Consider the following 24,460-nt stretch of genomic DNA (forward strand, 5'->3'; position numbering starts at 1 on the left):
GCATTAATTTTTACCCATAAAACATTTCAGGTGTTTTACCATGCTCTAAGCCAACTACAGCAAGCGGGCGAACTTTGAAGCACGCCTCCCTTAAGTCAATTTGTTTAAAAAAGCAAAAGCTGCAGCAGAAGACACTTCTATAAAATTCAGCTGCTGATAAACAACGGTTATGATGAACCATTTTTACGCATAGCTTTGACAGTGATTGTTTTTTTTTTCTATATGGCTTTCCACCAAACTCTTTTTCTTTTTTCTCTAAAAATCACAGTTTCGAAATTGGACTACCCAAAAATACGCTGTACCATTTTCTTACCTAAGATACAGTACATGGTAGATCAAAAATTGGCTCCGTTTTTCCGTACACCCGCATCAGATGCAAAGTGTCAGTTTACTTGTAAAGCAGTGCCACCGCGTCTCATAAAAACGAGAGAACGACGCGTCTTCTTAAACTGAGGTCTTCAGACAACAGCCAAAAACTTTATACAAGACACGCTCATCTGACGGCGAACGCAATATGTTATATCTGTTCTACAATACCGCATGCATTAGAAGGAGCAATAGAGTGGTGAAGGCTAGATGCTTACCTGTCAGGGTTAAAAACTTCCGGCTCTGGGAAGAACTCCGGGTCGTGATGAAGTGAGTAGATCGGTATTATTACAATGCAATCCTTGGATAACTTGATACCAGTTTCACCGAGCATGTAATCCTCGTGAAATACTCTGTCGATCCTGTCGGTGAGGGCGAAAGGAACGTTGATAACGCGAACAAGTGAAGTGTTTATAGCGCATTAAATTCACGCGCAATCACACTCAAGGAAGCGCCGGATAAACTAGACTGTACCTCGTATTGCTCCAAAATTAATGTATGAAAGGGAATGGCCTAAATTAGGCAAAATCTTCACCTTACACCTGGTGACATTACTCGGAGAGTTTCGTTCACGACACAATCCAAGTACGGAAGTTTCGAAATGACGTCGTAAGATGGCGAGCTGCCCTGCGAAGTGGAAGAAAGACACGCTCACTCTCAATGAGTGAAAATCGGAAGGAAAAATGCGCAATTTTTCACGGTGCACTGTGTCCCACAGCAACATGCCATGCCCAGGCAAGCGCGAACGCGCACGCTCATTCACCATGCTCCCCAAGCCGTCTACGTTTCTTTAGACGCGATGTGACCCCATTCAAAGCCGACGTGAACCCGAGCCGCCCCGAGTACCCCAAAATCCACATAGACTAGACGTTGACGTACTCTTCGTAATAAACGCCTGCTCCATGAAAAAGCTCAATCGGAAAGTAAGTACAAGGACATCCTGGCACACAATTACCGTGGGTTTACTTATGCATCCTTTGCTATCTTAATGAATCAATTAGGAAGCGTCAACATGTCGTCATGAACAACTACCACCTGAAAACTGAGGCCCATTGAAGCGCAATGCATATGAAGTGAAAGCACAAACATCGGGCATAATTGCAGCATAAGACAATATCTTCTAAAGCACCCCGATTGAAAAAACCTTGCAATATCATTTCTTTTTTCGTTATTTAGCCCTGCCTGCGAACCAGTAGCATCTTTTCTACAATTGAACTAGTTTCGTTTAAAACAAGCAGTTTCTTTTTCTACTATAGGCTGACTTGCGAAAAAACATGAAGAAAAACTCGAAGTGTGAAACAATCTATGAACGGTAAAGCCGTATGATACTATAGCCTGCATCTGCTCATATACTAAGCTGCTTCATTTCTTAATGGATAGCGGCAGCACGCCCATGTGGCACTAGACGACACAATCCAACATGTGTCTGTATTTATTTGAAAATTGCTCTATAAATCTGCAATGTGAGAATTGGAGAATGAAAGTTTTGAACGGCATAACTCACGTGTTTCCGGACACAATCGTCGATTTCGGCTCGTAGTCTTTCCTGTGCGTGGGGGTTAATTGCCAGCAGGTAAGATGCGTATGACGCCGTGGTCGAGGCCGTGTCCTGGCCAGCCAGGAAGAACAAGACGCACTGCGCCAACGCCTCATCTTCGGTCAAGTCTTAAGGAAAATACAACAAACTTAGATCAAACTACGCCTACTTATACCAGCTGTACTGACCGAGTGTACTACCGGTGTCAAATGAAACGTGAACAACAACAAGCGTTCGCAACGGCATAGTGCAGGATGTCCAGACATCCCCGAGGACAGGCACTCATATGCTCAGTGTGGCTAAACTGGTTGCGCGCGCATGTCAATGGCGATGACCGTAGTGTGCGCACTATATCATTGCTGAGGCTTGCCGCTGTTTGCGTTTTATTTGGCGCCGATAGGGCAATCTTCGTACTCTAAGGCAATCGCACAGCCTTATTTAGACATGATGCGAAGCATATTTTATTGCAAATGCTTAATCATGATGCGAGAATAACGTTGTTATGCCCGCATATAGTTACACGAACAGGACAGGTTGATTTCATCTTGGAAGACTCCAAGGTACTCAATAAGAAAGTTAAACTAGGGCTACAAAAAAGTGTAAAGTCTACAGTACATGAATGCCTGAAGCCAACAAGGTTCGAGCCAAAACGATGTGGGAGCCGATTATTCCGTCATGGCAGTTCTCTTCTTTATGGTGGAAACTGCACTCCTCAACACGGTAATTTGAACGAGCTAAGTACAGATAAATTTTCAGTTGCTAAGGAAATCAGCTCCTTCCCTGACAAGTACCGCAGCCGAAGCTTTAATCCCGATCCCCTCCTACAGTTTGACAACAGCTACTTGCTAATAAGAATAATGGAGTACGTTCAGTGTGCAGAAAGATCCCAAACGAAGTATACTCACTTTTAACGTCCTGGTGTTTCTGCGCAGATATTTCCCAATCTGAGTTAGACATGGTTTTCTCTTCAGACGCCAAAGTGTGTTTCGCCACTTCTTTGGCATTCAGCATCATTTGCAAGAAATCCTCATGTTGCTGTTAGTATAACGACATAAAACATAAGTGAATTGGATAAATAAGTATGTGCTTTCTGACACTGCCTTGAAATCAATCTAATTTTATTTGTTATTTTAAATGTTTTATTAATTTAAATGCATGCATAGGCGCGCGTTTACAGGCCGCAAATAGTGCTATAAAGCGAGAAGGGCGTTAGATGCCACGAGGAGAGAGAATATACATTCACAAGTGGTGGCTAGGCAGTGGGGGGGGGGGGGGGGGGAAGCGGCCACTCACACAAGGTGTGACATGATGTCTGCCCCATTTTTTACACTCAATCATCAATATAACAAATTTGAATCTTACACAAAAATAAGTTAATTTTATCTAAAAACTTATCACACAGATATATTTGTAACACCGTATCTATTGCAAGAATATTCTGTGTTTACTTAGTTGTGACTGACGTTTCGCTATATATGGGTTCGTTATATCAAGGTTTCAGTGTACTAGCAGGGTTATGGCCACGCAGGTTCTTTACGACAATGGCGATTCAAAGCCTCTGCTGTTTCATTACACTAATTGTTTGCCTCCCAGGTTTACTACCTAAACGCCAGGGACCGAAAGCAAGCCATTGTGACAATCAGGGCATTGTTTCACTTTCATTTCTTTTTTCGTTCATTGTGAAACTCGTTGTCTTATGGACTCTACCAACAAGACGGGGAGGCGCTGTGATCCCACAATGTCCTACCTTGTACCCCACTAATGAGGAACTCTGCGCACGCCTGCGTATGCACGTAGCTTAACTGATTCCAACGTGTCTGGTGAGAACCACACCAACAAGCCAGGCGTTGCTTGAACGGTCTGTGGAAATGATAGTAACACTTGGATTATTCGTGTTACAAGTTGATTGAAATTGATAACTACTCATTTGGCACTGTCAGCGCTGCGCAATGCTCGAGGTCCTGTTTTGATCTCACTACTTGTTCTAAATAAAATACTGGTATATAAAAAGCACGAAAAACGTTTTACATTGCCACTAGAATGTCACACATACTTCAGTACTGCTATCGACAACAGGTATTTTCTATCGAAAACCTTGGTACCAGGGACACCATGGCACTCAATACAATGCATGATTAGTGCTGCATTTTTTTTAAATGCTTCGTACCTTTAAAGAGAGGGAAATAGAGAGACAAAGGGTACTCACAATTTTGCTTTCTTCACGCTTTTTGATTATGTTTATTGTCGCATTCTTGTAGAAATCAAACGCTTTTTCGTTGAAAACACGCTTACGGAACGTATGGCCAAGTCTTTGAATTAATGCTGAAAGCAAAGAACGACTAATGCTGAAAACAAGCAGAATCACCTAACCTTGCCACTCATCTCTGTGGTCCCAAATATGTTTATATGACCACCACATCATTACGGCAAGATTTTCCATGCATGAAAGAACGGATGGACCGAAGGCATCCAGACAAATGCATGCATCATACTAGGCAGTATAACAAAAAGTGGCATCACTCACCGCTTAGTACCACAGATGGTGTCACTTCCGCGAAAAACACGTTTCTCGCGCTCCTAATAAAAGATCCCTGTTCTGGAGAATTCGGAGATAGCTTGACACCGAAGGAACAGCTTGCCACGGCGTCCAGGGTGAAGTGGCCATAGAACCTTTTGAGAGAAATGAAGATGAAAAACGCCAGGTTTTCGCGGAACACGCAGCAGAGTCTCAGCGAAAGCTGAAAGAGCCCCCTGTCGACTCCCTTTGGGCAACTGATACAAATACATTTGCAAGTCATAAATCAGAGTATCAAACACATCAGCTATAGCAGGTCTCTAGCACGACATTTCGTTCCAGCAAGGGCGGGGACAGTGAAGAAGGTCGTCAAAATCAAGGGAAAGGGGGAAGGGGCGTTCAATAAACGGTCGCCTAAACTGGATGAATTTAGCGTGAGGAATCGATGTACATGTCGATACCGACCTGCAGAATGACTCAAATCTAGACCTTGATTGCGAAGTACAAAGATTTTGTTCCGCGGTTATTACTCAGCATGTAATGACCACGTGGGGTGTCTACGACAAAAATATATTCCTTGTGGCTTACCAGACAAAAGCATTATTAATTGCAAGAGGTGAGTAAATAGTGCGAGTGTCATTGTCATTGTCACGTACTTTTTGTTCCCAATCGTAAAGCCACATGCCCACGAGTCGTGTACTTGGGACCCCTGCCATGAGTCAACATACTTTTTTTGTGTGAAGTAGGGAATCACCAGCTACCTTGAATGTCTTATTTTCTGGAGAAACGAGGCGCCCGCCACACACAATATGCTCACTTTGTTGATGCAGCGGCTGATGTCGATGAAGAATTGTGACTGAGCTTTTTGTAATGGGTTGGAAGCTTTAAACGACCCACTCGTGAGTGAATTCGCATTCTGTGGCGCCTTGTTATTTTACTCTTCTGCCGGGCTTTATAACATCGACTAACGCGATTTCCTGCTCCAGATGACGGTTTTTTAGTGAAGGGAATTTAAGTTCTGCCGTGACCACACATAATGTCATCTGATCTAGTATATTTTTTTTCGCATTCCGACATCGGCGGTGGCGGACAATTACCTCACAACAACCTCACAAAAACCTCACAACAACCTCACAAAAATCTGCGGATTTTGCGATGTCATAACAGACTTCGCTGTGGAAAGTGACGACCAGTCCAACTGCATACAACAAACCTACCATGTATGAATGAATTTGAGGCTTCACTTATCCGCTAACAGGCGTAGACAACAGAAAATTAGCACGCATGCACAAAAGCACGCGCGGTCATGCACGCATGGAGTCGCAAACGCGTAAGATACATAGGGTTGTTGTGTGAATCGAAGACATGTTTTGTACGAACATCTCACCCTTTCATGTCGACGTCTTCTGACGCACTCGCGGCTTTCTTGAGACGCTCCGAGGTGAATTTGGCGCAACTATCTATGACGGCTTGCATCTGAAAACAACAGAAGTCACGGAGCAAACTTGAAACACAGCGGGCCCGCATCAATTAATAGAAGTATTTATGTTAAAACAGTTCGCAAGTACAGGTGCCAGTCTGTTGTAACAGGATATATCACCTCATCAGCGGCGGCTGGAAATATCAGACAGTTTTAGCACCAAAACGGTCCGCTAAATGGGGCTGTGAAAAGTGAATTGAAGAATGATTTTAAAGCAGCATTCTAAGAGTTGAGCACTTTAGCGGTATATGCTCTCATCTGTCATCTGCCGGTATTTCGTGTACATGTCGTCCCTTGGAGTCACGCGGACAAAACAATGTACACATAGCACATTTATGTACAGCATATCCATGTACCGTATATGTTAGCAAGGGTGCGGCAAAAGGAAGCGAGTATGAGGAGGAGATAAAAATAAATGAAAATGGTAAATCATTGCATAACCATGAATGCCACTGCCTAGTCGTGCGTCGGTGTGATAGAAAATTTGCCTTTTTCAAGTGCGCGGCTAATTCCCCGGGTAAATTTCTGTGCAGAAACGAAGAGGAGACCAACGGGCAGAGTTCGCACAAAAATCTTATTGTTGTACAAAACGAGAAGTTACTCTTTTTTGTATGATTCAAAGTTTTTTCTAAGCTACCCGATTCTTGGCCAATCCCCCTGGGTGGGTGTGAGTTAGAAGTCTAGGACCAACGTCTACATATAAATCTACAAGACGGTCGGCACTGGCTCCAGCGTAAGCTGCATGAGCAAAACCCGAGCTCCCAGATGTCAAGCCTCGTGGCTTCTGCCCGTGTGTTTCCCCCAGAGAAAAACGCTTCGCCCGAAGAATGGCGTGAATACAGAACTCCGAGATGACTACCGGCGCGCGGTGTACAATATCGGAGGCCAAAGGCCAGCAGTTTCGATTTCAGTGATCTCGACTAGAGGTACTGCTTGATTACGAAAAATGCCCATTACAGCGACTTAAGACGCCATGGAGACGTCACAGGGTAACGTCTCTATGGTCAATTCGCGCATTGGACAAGGCATCTAGGCTTTTCACCTAAAGAACTGGAAGTGCGCAGGTGAAGTGCCCTGTTCTCCCAGACAGTTGAGGGCATTAAGTGTCACGAGGACAGTACGTTATAGTACGAAATGTCGAGAGAGAGAGAATAAAATTAGGGAAATGCAGGGAGGTTAACCGTTAACCAGAAATTGGGCATCCGGTTTGCTACCCTGCAATAATGAAAGGGGAATGGGGAAAAATGAGACAGAAAGCGAGGATCAAGATAGACTCGCGAAAAAGAAAAAAAAGTGAGCGGGGGTGCTATAGCTTATTCAACAGGTCACTACCACGGAAAAATTTGAATAAGGCCTTCACTGACTTTCTGTGCGAAGACAGATCATGTCGGCTTTCGAGCACTGACTGTTTTTACTAGGGTCTGTCGTCAAGGCGGGCTAACGCAGAAGCTAGCGGCTGTCCATGCACGCTGTAATGAGTGCAGTGACAGAGAACGTGCTTTATCGTTTCATCGCTGCCGCAATGATCGCAAGCAGCACTGACAAAATGTCGAAATTCCAATGTGTTCATGGGCTCGGAGTGGTTGCACGTATGAGCTCATGCGTCTACAGCAGTGTTGCTATATACAACACATAAAAATACGGTAGTAGATTTTCTCATTGAATATCAGTATAATTCAATAGATAGTAAATTTTAGCCCTTGTGCTTAGTTTTTGCGCTGGTATTAGTAATATGCCGTAGATGACTATACTTTTCAGGAATAAGTCAAAATAATGACTCCGAGAGTGCTGGTGTCCCTAAGGTTTCTGATGGCACTCATCACGTTGAAGCTTTAGTGTTGCAGGCGTGAAAACAGACACAGTGGGCTACCTTCTGAACAAGACAGGCGGATTGAGAGTTTGGCATTGTCACCTACAAGTAGGGGCGGGCACAGGATTTTTTCGGGAGAGGATCATCTCATGAGACGTGCATGGTGATCAATAAAGGCCCTAAGCGATCTTCTTCTTGGAACCTGATCTTGGAAGTACACAATAAAAAGTAAGCGGAGAAGAGGCAGTTCTCCCCATATTTACCCGTTCTCTGTACGTGCATAAACACATGAGTGCTTCGATTTATTGCAGGTTAAAAACACCAGGTAGTCAAAAATTCTGGAGCCCTCCACTACGGCGTCTCTCATAATTATGTCAAGGTTTTGGGACGCTAGACGCCATGAATTAATGCATTACAATATATTCATTGCCGATTGTTGATCTTACGCTTTGCATTCTATATTTATCGAACGTATACACCACGTAGTCAATGGCCCAACCATGTTGCAACGTTTTCCCATCTACTTCCCTGCATAGAGCGAGTTTCTCCCTCTACGTACATTCCCCTCTCCACTTTCCAGGGAGATTGATTGATATTTGGGGTTTAACATTTCAAAACCACCATATGATTATGAGAGACGCCGTAGTGGAGGACTCGAGAAGTGTCGACCACCTGGGGTTATTTAACGTGCAGCCAAATCTGAGCGCACAGGCCTACCACATTTCCGCCTCCATCGGAAATGCAGCCGCCGCAGCCGGGATTTGATCCCACGACCTGCGGGTCAGCAGCCGAGTACCTTAGCCACTAGACCACCATGGCAGGCCACTTTTTAGGGAGAGTGCCTCGGAGCCATAAAGGCTTTTCAAAAAGCACTGCATGAATCTCCCACCTGTGAGCAAGTTTTGCTGATCTCTAAGAGAGAGAGAAGTGGCAGAGAGGAAGAGCAAGGGAGTGTAGCACGGAGAAACAGTAGTCAAGCTGTGGTCGAAGGAAGCTTCATTTACTCACACAAGTGCAGTAAACTTCTTGCGAAATATCAATGCGATTCCAAAAATGTTAGAGTGGCTTTTCTGCAAAAGTACCTCTCACCGCAAACACCAACTAAGATGCTGGTTTAGAGCTCTAAGATTGTTGAGTGCTTATTCACCCCTGCAAATTCCACTGAAGGTAGCCCTCCAATTGAGCTGTAAGGCTTGCAGAGCGAAAGGAAGAAATGGCAAAAAATGTAATACAGGAATACATAGGAAAAAATACTTTTTTCCTCTGCTATTCAGTTGTCCAAGCTGTTCATTTGAAAAATACACTCGCTAACGCATACCTAGCATTTGCAGTGTCATTTGAACGAACTAACGAATTTCCCTCTTGTTTTTTTCCGTCATAACACTAAATAAAGCTCGACCCTGATAAAGCAGCCTTTGCGATCGCTTCTGTCGAAAGAACCGAAGGTAAGTAGATTCGGACCCTCCATCACTTAGTCAGCACAAAAGCGTAAAGATCAGTAGATCTACTGATAAATCAGCAGCCGTGACAACACTGATCTACAGCTGCGCTAATGATTATCATTTAGTACAACCTTTTGTGAGTGTCTTTTCCCCGCTGAGACTATAAACCTGTATGAGCCAAGATGACGATGAGCGAGAACTCACTTTCCGCAGTTTCCCTGACGTAAAAGCAGGTGATGTCGCTGTACGAATCTTCTTCCACTTCTCAGGTGGAACGTTCAGCATTGTATTTCTCATCACCGGGTCATCGACCTTGACTATCTGCGGCATAAGACAAAGAGAAAACGACACGATCTATTCGCACCCTTAGATGTTTGATAGAGCTAACACACGAATGAAAGCTGTTTCACTGGTGGCAGTGCGGTGGCCAGGGGACACGGGGAGGCTCAGAACACGCCTTCGCCCACCTTTCAAAATTTTCAATTTTGCAGATGTATGCATACACGTGCACGCGCAAACACGCACGATCATACGTAAAGGACTTTGACTCTTCCATTCCCCAACACGCCCCCCCTCCCCCCCCCCCCCCAAAAAAAAAAGAGGTGAAAGAAAGGAATATTTTAGCTACGACTCAAGGTCGTGCTCGTGAACAGTTTTTGAGAAAGAACAGAAATGAAGACGATGTCGAATCACGAAAACACTCGCGCCAGTACAGAGGACGTGAAAAAAAAGTGCGCAGCGATCTGTTGCATATTATGCAGCCACTGTCATGAATAACTTTACGTAGATAAAAAACGCCATAAAACAGGAGCATCAGCCAATGAGCCACATAGGCTGCACTTCGATATCGTTGCTTTGGAGGCTCACATGGGCACGAAGTATCTCTTAAGGAAAGAATAATCACTCAAACAAAGCTTCGGTAACAACTTTCCCTTACAAATAGTGGTCATTAGCACTATTACTTAAGAGAAGTTAACATAAAATATTATTTTTATATGAGTATATTTCGACCTTACTGCATTAAGAAGGCTTGTTTCACTGCACATCACATTCTTAAGCGTTTTTTTTTTTTTGTTCAAAGCACTTTCAACAAATCTCGTGACGTTGTGGCACATATGCTTGCCACGCATAGGACCTGGGCTTGATCTTCACTTGGACCCCGATATTTTTTATTTACTTTATTTCCATCTTTCTACAGTTTTCGGTGATGGTCAAGATGATGATTTTCTCATTCACAACCAACGACGCCAACGCCGACGCCAGAATTTCCGCCAAACAAGCTCTTTTACATTATAGCCTTAAAACCCTGTCTCCAAAACTGTTTTCTAACCTCGCATGAGCATAGGCTTCTTTATTTGTAATGTAACTATCTCGAAGTGCTCTTAAAAATAAAATCATGGACAAAGAGCTGCACACATGAATGCAAACAAGCTAAAATACTTGGTGTTAGCGTTTGCGCGAAACTACACATGGCAAAGAAGTACACTGGAACAGCTTTCGTATGTGCCATTCTGTCATGTGTGTCATTTTTCGCTCTCGTTGAAGCCATTAGAAGATGAATATAGAACCACTATTAGTCCTCTTATCTCAAACAAACTGCTGCAACATGATTTGAATCAGTTTAGTTGTGCATACTTCCCCGAAATCCGCAGACACAGTTTTTTTTAAACGCTGAATGACGATTATATATGGCTTTGAAGTGCCAACAGAATCTTCAACAATGTTTGACGGGACTCACGGTAAAACCACGGACGAAGAAATGCTGCACATAATGTCAAAGAAGTGCAGCATCTTAATGTGTTCCGGCTTTCATCATACGTTCTGCACATATGTGCCCACGAAACAGCAATGATTTGCTTCGCAGTTCAGCAACAAGATGTCCTTAACGCAATGCTGAAATAAATGTCGGCTAATTTCCCCGAGAGATGAAAAGGAAAAGAATATGCAAGGTTACTTTCTTTTTTTTTCACTTGTAAAACCTCAAGATGTCTTTTTCTGCTCTATTGTGTATACCTGTTCAAACGTGATCTACAGCTCACAAACGATGCTAAAGTGTGACTTAATTTAATGAGAAACAGCTTTTTTCCTAGTTGACTAAAACATCATGACGAACGTGCGCGAGCTTGTCTTTGGGTCAGAACCCTGTTCTTTTAGAAAAGAAAGGTTGGGTAACTTACTTTTCTTTCAGTCAATCCTCCATCTTTTACAAGAATTAACTTCAGCAGGTCAGGCTCCGCAACGTAAAGTATCGGCTTCCCATCCTCAAAGGACCTGTTCAGAATACGCACGCAAACATCTCGAATTAAAGACTTGGGTACTTTTCATGTGTCCAATCAGGTTGTTTTCGCGTGTCAAACGAAACGGGAAATAGTATGAAGCGGTGTTTACCCAAATAGGCGCCCATGCTTTCTGTAGAGTTCCTGATCTACAACATGAAGTGGCTGCAAAAAAAAAAATAATAAGGTAGACGTTAAGATTTCAGGAATACTCATAAAAAGCGCGATATTTACTCACCTTGTATAGCTGTTTCATCTGAGATCCAAAGAAGAGGGAAAACTTCTCGTGCACCACATTCTGGTTCTTCCAGTAGTTGCGGTGGCGACTCGCTCGACTGCGTGAAAGATACGATGGCACAGAGTTTTGCTAACAGCTGGTGAACTTCCCCAGGAGGGGGGTCATAATATTGAATCTACGCTTTCTTATGTAAGATACGAGCTTCAATGTAATACAGAAAAGGCCAGAGTTGTGCACAGAACTGGTGATATACATTGAACTGGAAATAGAGGAAATAGGTTTCTTAAAAATGGCGTAGCGATACAGGCCGGATAGCAGTCGTCTGATGGATGACGCAATCGTGTTAATTGTACGAAAACCCATAGCTTCGGTGGTATGGTGGCTATAAGGCATTCGGCTGCTCATCCACAGGTCGCGAGATCGAATCCCGGCCACGGCGGCCGCATTTTTTATGGAGTTGGAAGTGCTTGAGGCCCATCTTGCTTAGATTTATATAGGTGCAAGTTAAAGAACCTCAGATGGTCATAACTTCCGGAACCTTCCACTACGTTGTCTCTCATAATCATATGGTGATTTAGAGACATTAAACCGCAATATTTATTGTTTTGTATTGTTGTTTTATAAGCATTAGCGAATCTTCCAGCTGTTTGTATATATGAAAGAGCTAAATTTCTCAGAAGTTCTCAGCAGCAGAAGATCTCGTGCAGTCACACGAAGTCAGTTAGTGAGCAGGTTTTTCTTTTACAAATGAAACTGTAGTAATGACGGGCCCTAGTGATTGGGCTGCAGTGGCCGCTTCAAGCAAGTGCCGCTTATGCAGCCCTAATCTTTCTCGGAAAAAGCTGAACGCGAATGTTTTGCGGATCGCATTGTTATAGCGCCCATTATCTGAAGGTTTTGACGTCTTTCTTGCGCTTTTGCCCAGCTCTGCGAGGAACGAAGAGGAAAAGTATGGGAAGGCAGGGAGGCTAACCAAACGCAATATCAGTTTTCTATCCTACGGATCTACAAGCGTTACTAGAATGCCGTGAAGAACAGTTGAAGTACTCACAGATAGAGCAGGACAACAACAGTGATTGCTAGAAAGAGCCAGTCGTAGAAAACGAAGAAACTCAGGACAGACATGCTGACGATCACGTATCAAAATGCTGGGCCTATAGTGAGTTTGCCGTGTCTCTTATGGTTCTCGGTGGTATCAGTCATGCTTTCTTCAGAGCTGGCTCCACCGATTTCACGGTTGTTGCGTCATGAGAGCGAGGTAACACAGGATGGTGTATCAGATATTGCGAGATGTTCAAACACTGTGTCTGCCAACGCCATTGATTTTCTGTTATCGTTGTCGGTTACGTCAAACATGAGCTCGTATCTCAGTAATGGCACTTCTTTTCGATTCTAGCGTCCTTGTCGACTGAGTACAGTGGCGCAGTAGTTGTATCACGAAGCCGGGATTTTCGAGTGTTTACTGCCTTCTAGTAATTCTAGATTGGTCAGGAGATACGAACTAAAAATCTCAGATATCTAACACACAATGGCATTTTTAGAAGAGTAAGATGCTTCGTGAAGGCTACTCTCATGGAAAAGTATCATTATCTTGGACACTAGCCATATATATCAGGCACGCTAACGCAGTTTGCCTACCGAGTAGAGGGGTTCTCAAAGGGGCACAAGAGCAAGACGATCTTTCTCGCAATAGTAAAATGCTCTTTCATGACACCAAGAACGCCATGCTTACGACGAGATGATGCTTGTTAAGCGAAAAAACGCACAAAAAGAAAATGTGGGTACCGACGCCACCTTGAAGTTCCCGCATATTCGCTGTGACGTCACATATTTTGACGACGTCTCCTAGAGCCTACGTTCTTTCCAGTCAGTGAAAATTAAGTGAAGTGTTCTCTGAGAGGGCCACGGACTCAACACACCAAGTCAGAGTAAATTTCGCCGGACGAATGGCGCCAAGATACGGCAGATCTATCTATCTATCTATCTATCTATCTATCTATCTATCTATCTATCTATCTATCTATCTATCTATCTATCTATCTATCTATCTATCTATCTATCTATCTATCTATCTATCTATCTATCTATCTCCGTCTGGGTGCTCTCCTGAGCATCCTTTAACTTGAGGAAAACCAAAATTATTGTAGGAGGTTATGATTGTTTGACGAGTATGACTCGCTGGTATTGATATCAATAATGTGACAATATCGTCGCGCACGTCGTCAAACACTTTCAACCAGACACGTGTGGCACATACCGGTATACTACGGGCGGGTATATATGTGCCACAGGTATGCGAGTACGAGCCGCTGGTGATTGAGCCTTCATATCTACCCAGGAACGACGAGAACAGGCAGGTAATTTTAACGCTAGAACATTAAGAAAAAGCTGGCATTGGCAGCGTTCACTGTACGAATGCAAAAAAAAATGGCAGGGTCCCAGCAGGAATATAACCAAGCATTATGCGTGACAATTAGGCATTCTGCTACAGAGCCACGCCAGGTCTCAGAAAGAATTTTCAAATATACCCTTTATGTTCGTGAAAGGTTTAGTGTGGTTGCAGTGTTGGCTACCCAATTTTATAAACATTACATAGGTTGATAAAGCCGTAAAGCCGAATTAACTTGCCGAATCAACTTAAAGTTGATGTATGCAGCAGTATCCTAGACTATCATACTCAGAAGCACAAGTGCTACTCTCTCACCGATTCTGGTGCTGCTAATACCCATGTTGCTGTTGGCATCGTAATGGAACTGTAAACAACTGTTTATATAAAACATGTGCGACAGTTACTCTTGCGTATGTGCGTAAAATAATCGTGCATTGCTTTAGCGTCATATCGTAACGTGTGGCTCAAAAAAAGTTAATTACATTCACCTTCCCTCCGTGTGCTTCACATAACATCGATTCCCAAGGTACGTTGGATCTGCCGATTTTTTTCTTCTTGCCAGTATACCTCAATATCGGCTTAGGAGCTTACGTAATATGCTGATGCGCATACCGAATCTTTTCTCTCTTTGTGAATAGATTTCACGGGCTAAAACTGTGCAGACCACGACCGAATGTACTGCAAGTTTCTCGAGTATCTACGAATGTTATCAGTTTGCGAGTACACTGCGTGCATGCCACGAATGGCAACGCGTGCTATATACGTCAGAACTATCCCTGAGACTGAAATGCTCTATTGGGCAAGTATTGAAGGTATTGTAGTTCAATATTAGAGAGTGTTTTCTTTTTCGCCTTCACTGCCCTTACTACAGGTATTATCTTCTCTTTGCCACTTATTTATAGACAAAACAGGTGGAAAATGTCAGCGCTACGCGCAGAGCCTGTTGGGATATCGAGATTCCCAGGCACACGCTGTTACATCCGCTTGCACAGTCGAAAACGGGCAAAGTTAAGTGAAATCAAGTTGCTAGTGCATGCGAGACAAAGCACAACGGGCTTGCAGTTATATGGTAAAGCAGGGCAGGAGACAATACACAATTAGTATCCCCCGTATGTGGACGCTTATTTCCTCATGACGCCACAAGAACGGAAGGAGCACTGACAAGAAATTTTTAAGGCGACTTGATTAGTGAGAGAGATTTATGTGGAAACATAAACGGGATCTAAGAAAGATCAAAAGTGTAGCCAGGAACATTATTTTAATGTCAATTTTAATGTGAACGCCACGGGACTGAGTGAGATGTGGAGCCCCTCGCGACGCCAACATAAACGCGGCGGAAGTGTAAGAACACATACGTCACGAGTTTGAGTTGGCTGTTTGCCTGGCACGAGCAATTTCTTTCTTTGTGCCTGCGGCTTTGCGTGTGCATGTGCTGGCTGCCAGTGCGGCGCCCGTTCGCGCGCGGCGTTCACTTCACAGCTTTGCGTGGTCCCGGAAGCAGCTGTGTTTACCTTCCTTCAGGAACTGCTCCTGCCTATCTCAGTGCTTTTTGAAGATAAAAACAGCGACTGGGTGCTCTGAAACGTCTCTCGAAAAATTGGCATATCCCACGTAAAGTGGGAATCTATGACGTGCGAGCACGAATGAGAAATGTGGATATGTCACTTTAAAATCAGCACAACGTTACGAGGTGGAGATAAATTATGCCGTAAATGACTTTCATGTCATGATTATTATGTTTGGACATGTCACTTACCTTCGTCATCTATTACCGTCAGGTGATACCAAATTTTGTATATGTGGAGATAGCGAAATGGCCACGAGCACGCTATGAGCGTGGTATGTTGTCATGTTCTTACATGACACGCGTGTGAGGATTATCATGTTTGCACCAGCCATATACTTTCCTCATCCATTGATGTCACGTACCACCGAATTTGGTATATGTGGAGCTAGCAAAACGGCCGCGAGCGCATCGTGAAGGGCCCAATATACTACAATGTAGCGTTGACGTGCACGCACGCTGGGCACAGTGACGCTACGTTAGCGAAACGCGAGCACTCTATTGTCTGACGCCATACGCGACCAGCGTCTGTTGGCGCGGCCCGACGGCAACCGGCACAAAATGCGACATGCTGCATTTTGCGCCGATGTGTTACCCAGACAACTCTGCATCTCTTTCTTTTCGTGACGGAGGGACAACGAATGCGCTGAAACGTGCATGCGTCAAAGCAACGCATTGATTGATTGATATGTGGGGTTTAACTTCCCAAAACCACTATATGATTATGAGAGACGCCGTACTGGAGGACTCCGGAAATTTCGACCACCTGGAGTTCTTTAACGTGCACCCAAATCTGAGCACACGGGCCTACGACATTTCCGCCTCCATCGGAAATACAGCCGCCGCAGCTGGGATTTGAATCCGCGACCTGCGGGTCAGCAGCCGAGTACCTTAGCCACTAGACCACCGCGGTGGGGCAACGTCGAAGCAACGCAGCGCGGCGTGCGCCTGCGAGTATACGGAAGGACGGGTGCCTGGCGTTGCAACGCCGGTGTGAGGCGACGAAACGAACGCCGGCGAGCACGCGCACCACTTCACGTCGAAATGTAATGGCGCCTTGACTGTGCCATGTAGTCATGTTCTCACAAGACACGAATCTCATGATTATCATGTTTGCACCAGTCACATACCTTCGTCATCCATTGGCGTCACGTAATACCAAATTTGGCATGTCTTTCTAGCAAAACGGCCGTGAGCGCATCATCAGTGTGGCATGTAGTCATGTTGTTACATGACATGCATGTCATGATTATCATGTTTGGATGCGTCATTTACCTATGTCGCCTGTTCGCATCGCGTAATACCGAGTTTGGTACTTGTGAAGCTAGCGAAACGGCAGTGAGCGCATCATGAGCGTATCATGTAGTCATGTTGTAACATGACACAGACGCATCTCATGTTCATCATGTTCGCACGAGTATCATACCTTCGTCATCCATTCTTGTCCCGTAATACCAAATTTAGAATAAGTGAAGCTAGCGAAAGCGCCGCCAGCACATCATGAGCATGGCATGTAGTCATGTTGTTACAAGACATGCATCACATGAATATCATGTTTGCACCAGTCACAAACCTTCGTCACCCATTCACGTACTGTAATACCAAATTTGGTATATTTGACGCTAGCGAAATAGACGCGAGCGCATCATGAGCCTGGCATGTAGTCATGTTGTTACATGACGCGCATGTCACGATTTTTATGCTAGGGTCTGTCAGTTGTGTTCGCCATGCAATCATGTCATACCATACCAGTTTTTCAACATGCCATGTGAACGAGACTATCGCAAGAGTTTCAGGACCATGAAATGTAAATCATGACATTCATGACATATATGTCATGATTTTCATGTTATGACAAGTGAAATACATCCTTCATACAGTCATGTTATGCCATATCAAGTTTCGTATCTATACCATTATCAAACGGCTAGTAGCGCTAAACGTCGTAGGCGGATAGATAGATAGATAGATAGATAGATAGATAGATAGATAGATAGATAGATAGATAGATAGATAGATAGATAGATAGATAGATAGATAGATAGATAGATAGATACGCTCAAAGTCACCGAAGTTGACTAAGAAATGCTTCGAATTAAAAAAAAATTGCCCGCAGCTTCCCTCGGGGGAACACTGAGGAGGATGCGGAGCATATAATTGGTTAACGGGGTGTTAAAGTGCGACTTACTTGGGTCGATGGCTAAATTGGTTAACGTGGTTGTGAAATGGGGTGTTAAATTGCGACTTACTTGGGTCGCTGGCTAGATTGGTTAATGTGGTTGTAGGAGTGGTGTTAAATGAGTGAACACGTACAACACGTATCCCGTTTTCGAAAGTCCGGGTCCTTTTGTCGACGCTTACGTTTCAAAGCGGCCGAATCCGGTGCTGCTGCTCAACGCTGACGTCTCTCAGCGGCTTCACGTTCTCTAAGTTGAGCATCTTCCGCTCGACGCCGACGTTTACGTTCGGCGTCGCGAGCTCTTCTCCGCGCTGCCTTGTCTTCGGACGACGACTTGGTTGCGGTTCCGCCAACACTTTGGCCGGCGCTGGTCGAAGGGACGTCAATCATTGCGACCTCGGACGTCGACGCGCCGTACAAACCAACCGACGAGCGGCAACTGAGCGAGCGAGCACCGACCTTGAGTATATATACAGTGCGACGGCGCATGCACTGTCAGCTGTCGAATGTTCGAGAAGGGGGAGAAGCGCAACGGCGCATGCGCGCGCGTCAGCTGCCGATGTTCTCGAAGCGCGACGGCGCATGCGCGCGCGTCAGCTGCCGATGTTCTCGAAGCGTGACGGCGCATGCGCGCTACATTATACAGCTAGCGAATGTTCGTGAAGAGGAGAAGCGCAAGCGGTGTGTAGAGGAGGAAGGGTGCACAGATGGTGGAGGAGTGAAGCGCGCGCGGTGTGTAGAGGAGGAAGGGATGCACAGATGGTGGAAGAAGGAGGAGGAAGCTTGCGGACGGCGCCGCACTACAAGCCTCGAGTATTAGATGCTCCGCATCTAAAAGGCAGCATATCCACGGAGAGAATGATGGCGAGTGGGGCGAAGCATGCGTCCGTCCATACGTTCTTGCTTCCGTCTGTTCATGCGTGCGTCTGTGTGGCCACCCGTGCGTCCATCCGCCCGTCCGTGCGTGCGTCTGTTCGTGCGTCCGCACGTCCATCTGTGCGTCCGTCCCTGCGTTCATCCATGCATTCGCTCCTGCGTCCGTCCATGCGACCATCCGTCCATGCAGACATCCGTGCGTCCGTCCATGCATCTGTCTGTGTGTCCGTTCGTCCACCTATTCAACACTCCAAGTACCACCATCTCACATCTTTTCATTATATATTTCACATGAAGAAGCACCGCCATCCAGCGGACATTCCAAGAAGGAGGAGGAGGAGGATTGAAAGAGGAAGGACAGGGAGGTTAGCCAGTTCTCAGACCGGCTGGCTACCCTGTAATGGGGGAGGGGGTTATAGGGATAAAAGATGAGAGAAAAGAGACGTTGAAAAAAAAGGGAGAAGGTCATCAGACGATACACGACGTTGCTTACAGTCTGTCCCTAAGACCACTTGCCCGCAGAAAGCGCAACAACGCTCTCAATACCTTGGGTGCAGAGGACGGTCTCGGCCAGTATCTTAATACCCTTTCTTCCGACAATCGGCAATTGTCTAGTCTATCTAAAACTTTCGATATTTCTTTTCTTGGCGCACTGGAACGTGGACACTTGCAGAGAATATGGGAGATGGTCTCTGCGCAGCCACCGTTGTCACATGTCGGGCTGCTGGTCATTTCGATTCGAAACGAGTAAGTGTTCGTAAAGGCCACCCCGATCCACAGACGGCACAAAAGTGTCTCCTCAGCTCCGGTTATTCCTGATGGAAGACGGAGCTGTAGGTGTGGGTCCATTCCAAGGACTAAACGAGAGGTGGTACACGCACACTTTCTTACGGCTTGCGCTTCGGGTCTACTTCCCACCTTTAACCAGCTCGAGTTCATGGTATATACTAGTTCACTGTATTCATGGCACTGCGGCCCAACGCTCGCTAAACTTTTCTAAAACCAAGGAGGTTACGCCCAGCGAGTATAACGTAGCAACCCTTTTTTGTCAGATAGTGCTCAATGTGCATGCCAATGGCTGCTAAAGGGGAATGAGAGACAGGAGAACTCGTCTTTTAGTTAACGCGCACGCTGCGAATTTTTTATTGTTCAACAACGCACAGAAGAAATCTCCCACCGGCACCACCTTGAAGGTCAAAATGTAAGACTGGTTACACACTACTACTACTACTACGACTATGAGGGACGAACGGGTGCTGCTATAACGAGCTTCGGCCCTCTTGTAACCTTTGTATAACGAGTGTTCGAATGATCGCGCTTCTGTTGTAGTGTACAGTCGAAACGTGTTTTTGCTGTTCATCGGTGTGTTTACCGCGTGTGTCCATGATAAGTGTCGGAGAAGATTTATGTATTTGATTACTTGTCAGAAGTGCAATAAACTTCCCTTTGTTTCGGCCCTAAAAAAAACTCGCGTATCTTAGGTGCGTACAACAAGTTGGCATGACGACCACTGCACACAGACCTGCGCAGCCTCTGTCTCGTCGCTGGTTAGCCCGGCATGACACGGCCGCTTGCTGCAACACGTTTCCGATAAGGGACAGCGCCACTGCAGGTTCACGGGAAACTATACGCACGGTGCAAGAATACTTTAGGTGAGCGAACGCTGAGACTATGCGCTGGCAGATAGTGTTCTGCTTCACAAGGAGCCTGAGAGATGGCGCTACAAACTTTGCCACGTCTTCCCTATCGCTCTTGGTGTACGAAAGCCCCGTAACGTAGGAAAGTAGCGGCGCTCAATTTATCGTCGCCACAACACCCTTGCCGCACCGTCAACCTCCTTCCTTATCGCCCCCTCTTTCGCGGCACCGCTCTAAGTGTGTCGCATGGTTGATATCGCGCGATAACCCGGGTTTCCCAGAATTGGAAATCGTCGCCACGTGCCAGATGTGCTTCGCGGAATTTGCCAGCAGACTGTCACGGTCCTCAGTCGGCGAGCCATCAATTGGCACGCTGTAAACGAGAACATAATCGGTCCCTCCCCGCAAGCGCTTGTTTCGCGGCGTTCGCTCACCTAAAGTGTTCTTGCACCGCGGCTATGCGTTACCACTGCTGGCCATAAAAACCAAGCTGCCAAGCTCGGTTTCATCATTGCTCCGTTACCTCTGACGAGCGTAGCATCAGTGTGGTCGATCTGATGATTTTTCCTACAGATAGAATAATCCGTTATGTGTTCATGCTGGGATCCGCCCTTCGTCGATCCGGTATACTACATTGGCATTATCAGTCATACTCACGTATAGTGATAAGCAGAAAGTAAAACATTAATGATGTCGTGACATTGGTTCGCGTATACATCGCAATACATGCCGTAATCTAAATAATAATTTAGAAGCTTTTTTTTTTCAGACACAAAAACCAAACATCATGCAAGACGAATCAGAGGAAGTGCAAAAAAAAATTACAGTTCCGGAACAAAGCTCAATGCAAGAACGCGTTTTCTATTTTTCTACTGCTACGATCTCAAACAAGCAAATTATATCCCGAATAATCTCAAACGGGTTCTTATGTTAGGTTTTCGTCGCGTTTGCGTTTTTTATTCTCGATTCATCCAAGTGAAAAGGAAACGAAGATAGCAGCGGTGAACAAGGAACCATATAGGTCGGCGAACGAGTCAAGTCACTTGGACTGCCTCAGAATCGGATCGGGCCGCGATTCTCAATCTGGGCGAGTCTGGGTGAGTTATATTTCAGAGAGATTTAGTGCGCGTGATGCCCAAGCGCAAAATATATATATCGTGAGTGAGCTTCACAATTTGGGCCAACCTATGCGCTCACACATATTTTTGTGTTTACACCATTTTCGTGCACAGCACAAAAATATCCGATTGCAACTTCGTCGCAGAGATATGGCAGTGCATTCCTTGTGCAGTGACGAAAAACCCACTCAAATCCTGAAATGTTGACGTCGACTTCGGCACTGCTGTCCGAAAGCACAGAACACTCAGTGGAGGGCAGACACCCAACGAAAAACACCTGTTGCACAACGGATTGTGAACGCAGCACATAAGTGTTCACAATGACGGCAGACAGGGAAGACGCAAACGAGCATGCAGCAAATGCGAATGCGCGAAACACAACACGAAGCGTGCATGACTTTTTTTTTTATTTTCCAAGAAGTATTTTCACCCTAAAAGAGAACTTTTAGGATTGGTGCGCGCCATTTTGTTTTGAGGGTGTTTTTATGAATGTTGTTTGTCTCCCAGTGAATTTCTACAGCTCGTGGTGAAATAACGTTTTTAGTTTGTATGTATGCAGAGAAAAAGTTTCCGAAATTTTTAATAAACCTACATTTTAATAAACCGAAACACTGTGCCGGACTGAAGAAGCCCGCCAAATTGCTCGCTTGCGAACACTGGCATCACAAGATCGCTCCAAGCAACGATACGATCAACGCCATGATGCCATTTAATTCCGCAAAGGTGAATTCGTGTGGTTGTGGACCCCGCAACGAAAACCTGGTTTATGTCAGAAGTTTTTACCGCAGTACACAGGCCCCTACGTCATTGTAGATCGCTTGACTGACTTGACGTACGTTGTGGCACGCTTGACGACACCTTCTCGTCGGTCAAATCGAACGCAGTTGGTGCACGTGGCTCACCTCAAGAAGTTTCATCCCTCCAGTGACAAACTCGCCCAGCGGGCTTCGTCTGTGAACCGGGGATTGCTACGGTATGCGCCGGGCTGTAGTATGTGCCGGGTAGGTAGAAGAGGAAGACGACATTCTCTGGTGTGGCCCGAGGACTCCAGGAAAACAACAACAACAACAACAACGACTCCATCTTTACCGCGACTGCCGAACTTCATCCTCATCCTGTAAATAAATCCACCTATCCTTTAATTCAACCGTAACAATATATTTGGGACCTTGACTTTTTGGTCATTCCGGTAGATCCAAAGAAAATAATGTGGTTTTTACGGATGATGACTGATTGTTTTCATTGCTGCAATGTACTGGCGGGGAGCTTTGGAAGATGACGTCATCGATGCGCGGGGATACATAACGGGGCGTCGTGAGCAACATGGGCTTACTGGTCCGGTAAATATTCGTGTGCTGAAAGCACTTTGAAGAACAGGTCAATCTTTCATGCAAACTTTAGAATGGCAGAACATAAAAGAATATAGAATGTGCGGTAGCTTACCGCAAGACGAAGTCGTGGAAGCCACTAAACATAAAGCGTGCACTATCTATGTGTGTTAATCTAATCTATGTGTGTTATTTTGAGTAGCCGGTAAAGTACTCACACTGGAGATAGCTGTGGGGACGCGTGCCCATGCAACTACGCTTCCCGAGATCGCACACACGAATTTCGTATTACCTGGGGCGTTGATGACTACAGGTGGGGTGAAAGTGCAGATTTAGTTGCGTGATGCATTTGTTCGAGCACACGTTGACATGAGAAACCAACGCTGGTCTGTCCGTGGTGCATTTGTGGTATGTCCCTGCGGTATGTTTAACACCATCACGCAATCATATTCAATCAATCTGTACATGAAAAGATCTGTTGGAAGAAATCCGAAATGCGTTTTTCATATTATCTTCCTCTTTAGTCATGAAAAAAAAATTGAAACACAGAGTGTAACCAGAGGCAACTTTTTCGCAAGTTGTAACCTTTAAAACAAGTCCACCTGTGAAAAACATTAACTTCATCAACAACCCGTGTTCCAGGTATATTTATCTCATCCAAGATTTTTTATACCCTTGAACGGTCCACATTATTTAGATTAGCTGCTCAGCGTGTCATAATTAAAGTCCTTAATACCACTAACAAAAGCGCCATATTTTGTCTGCTAAGTGAGAAGGAGCAGTCGGTGCCACCATAATGCAACCAATCTCTCCTACTTCATCACATTATTAAAGAAAATGTGTCAGAGTAAAATGAGTCTTGAACTGTATTCACATGGTTACCGAAAGGCCTCAACGAGGGATAAGAATAATGACTCGGAAGGGAGGCTCTGAAGTGCATTTCCTCTCAGAGCAATGCTCTTATATTTACTGTAAAAGCGTGACATAACATTCATAGGTTAACGAGCAGCGATATTACAAGTATATGAGCAACAGCGCTGGCACCTATGTACCCTGAAAATAATTATGGATGTTTTATTTGTTTGTAGCAGCACGCTTGCGGACTCCAACGGTAATGTCTGAAGAAGATATGACGCCGTATCCTTTAAAGAAATCCAAAGGAACCTGAAAAGAAACAGAATGATGTATTCAGCTCTCGGACACCACAGTTCAAAGGGCGGCACAGCAACTGCAACACATCATTAGAAGGATGAAACGTTTGCTGCTTGACTATTTCCTGCTACCGTATGTATTGAGGATTATCGACAATGACTCTGGTCTTCCTTTGACGTTATACGAAGGAAAATAAGCCTCTATTTTCAGTTAATCTTTGTTTATTTAACGCTGCATTCGCCGATGCGTGCAGACATAGCTTGGTAAGGCATTCACTTTACTGCATATAGCAATGCTCATAGTGCGCTTTTTAAGGAGTCGTACCTTTGTTTTGTCAGTGCGAACAAATCGTGCGATGCGGACTGAATGGAAGACAGCCATCTTGGAGGCCTGGAGGCCCAGTCGCATTCCCACGCAATTTCTAGGGCCAGCTCCAAACGGGAGGTACGTGTATGGCCGTATGTTTGTGGCGTTCTCTCCGATGAACCTGAATTCGACAGAGTAAATGCGTTTACTGAAGAACCTCCCGAACTTTTGCTAGGTGTTTGCTCAA

The 24,460-nt window shown here is 45.1% G+C and overlaps 1 protein-coding gene across 1 annotated transcript in view; it reads right to left on the reverse strand.

Annotated features, from left to right (window-relative positions):
* The window catches only part of LOC119185482 (uncharacterized), a 78,827-nt gene that overhangs the window by 35,396 nt on the left and 18,971 nt on the right, over nt 1–24,460 (reverse strand). Inside the window, exons 8-18 of the mRNA XM_075893137.1 lie at nt 11,665–11,761; nt 11,539–11,591; nt 11,328–11,421; nt 9,355–9,471; nt 5,806–5,894; nt 4,428–4,573; nt 4,110–4,225; nt 2,809–2,938; nt 1,871–2,031; nt 902–993; nt 585–728 (exon numbers count right to left, since the gene is read on the reverse strand). Coding sequence (XP_075749252.1) covers nt 585–728; nt 902–993; nt 1,871–2,031; nt 2,809–2,938; nt 4,110–4,225; nt 4,428–4,573; nt 5,806–5,894; nt 9,355–9,471; nt 11,328–11,421; nt 11,539–11,591; nt 11,665–11,761 — 1,239 coding nt within the window. The remainder of the gene's footprint in view (nt 1–584; nt 729–901; nt 994–1,870; nt 2,032–2,808; nt 2,939–4,109; nt 4,226–4,427; nt 4,574–5,805; nt 5,895–9,354; nt 9,472–11,327; nt 11,422–11,538; nt 11,592–11,664; nt 11,762–24,460) is intronic.

The sequence above is a fragment of the Rhipicephalus microplus genome, chromosome 4, assembly GCF_043290135.1.
Source record: "Rhipicephalus microplus isolate Deutch F79 chromosome 4, USDA_Rmic, whole genome shotgun sequence".
Classification (NCBI taxonomy): domain Eukaryota; kingdom Metazoa; phylum Arthropoda; class Arachnida; order Ixodida; family Ixodidae; genus Rhipicephalus; species Rhipicephalus microplus.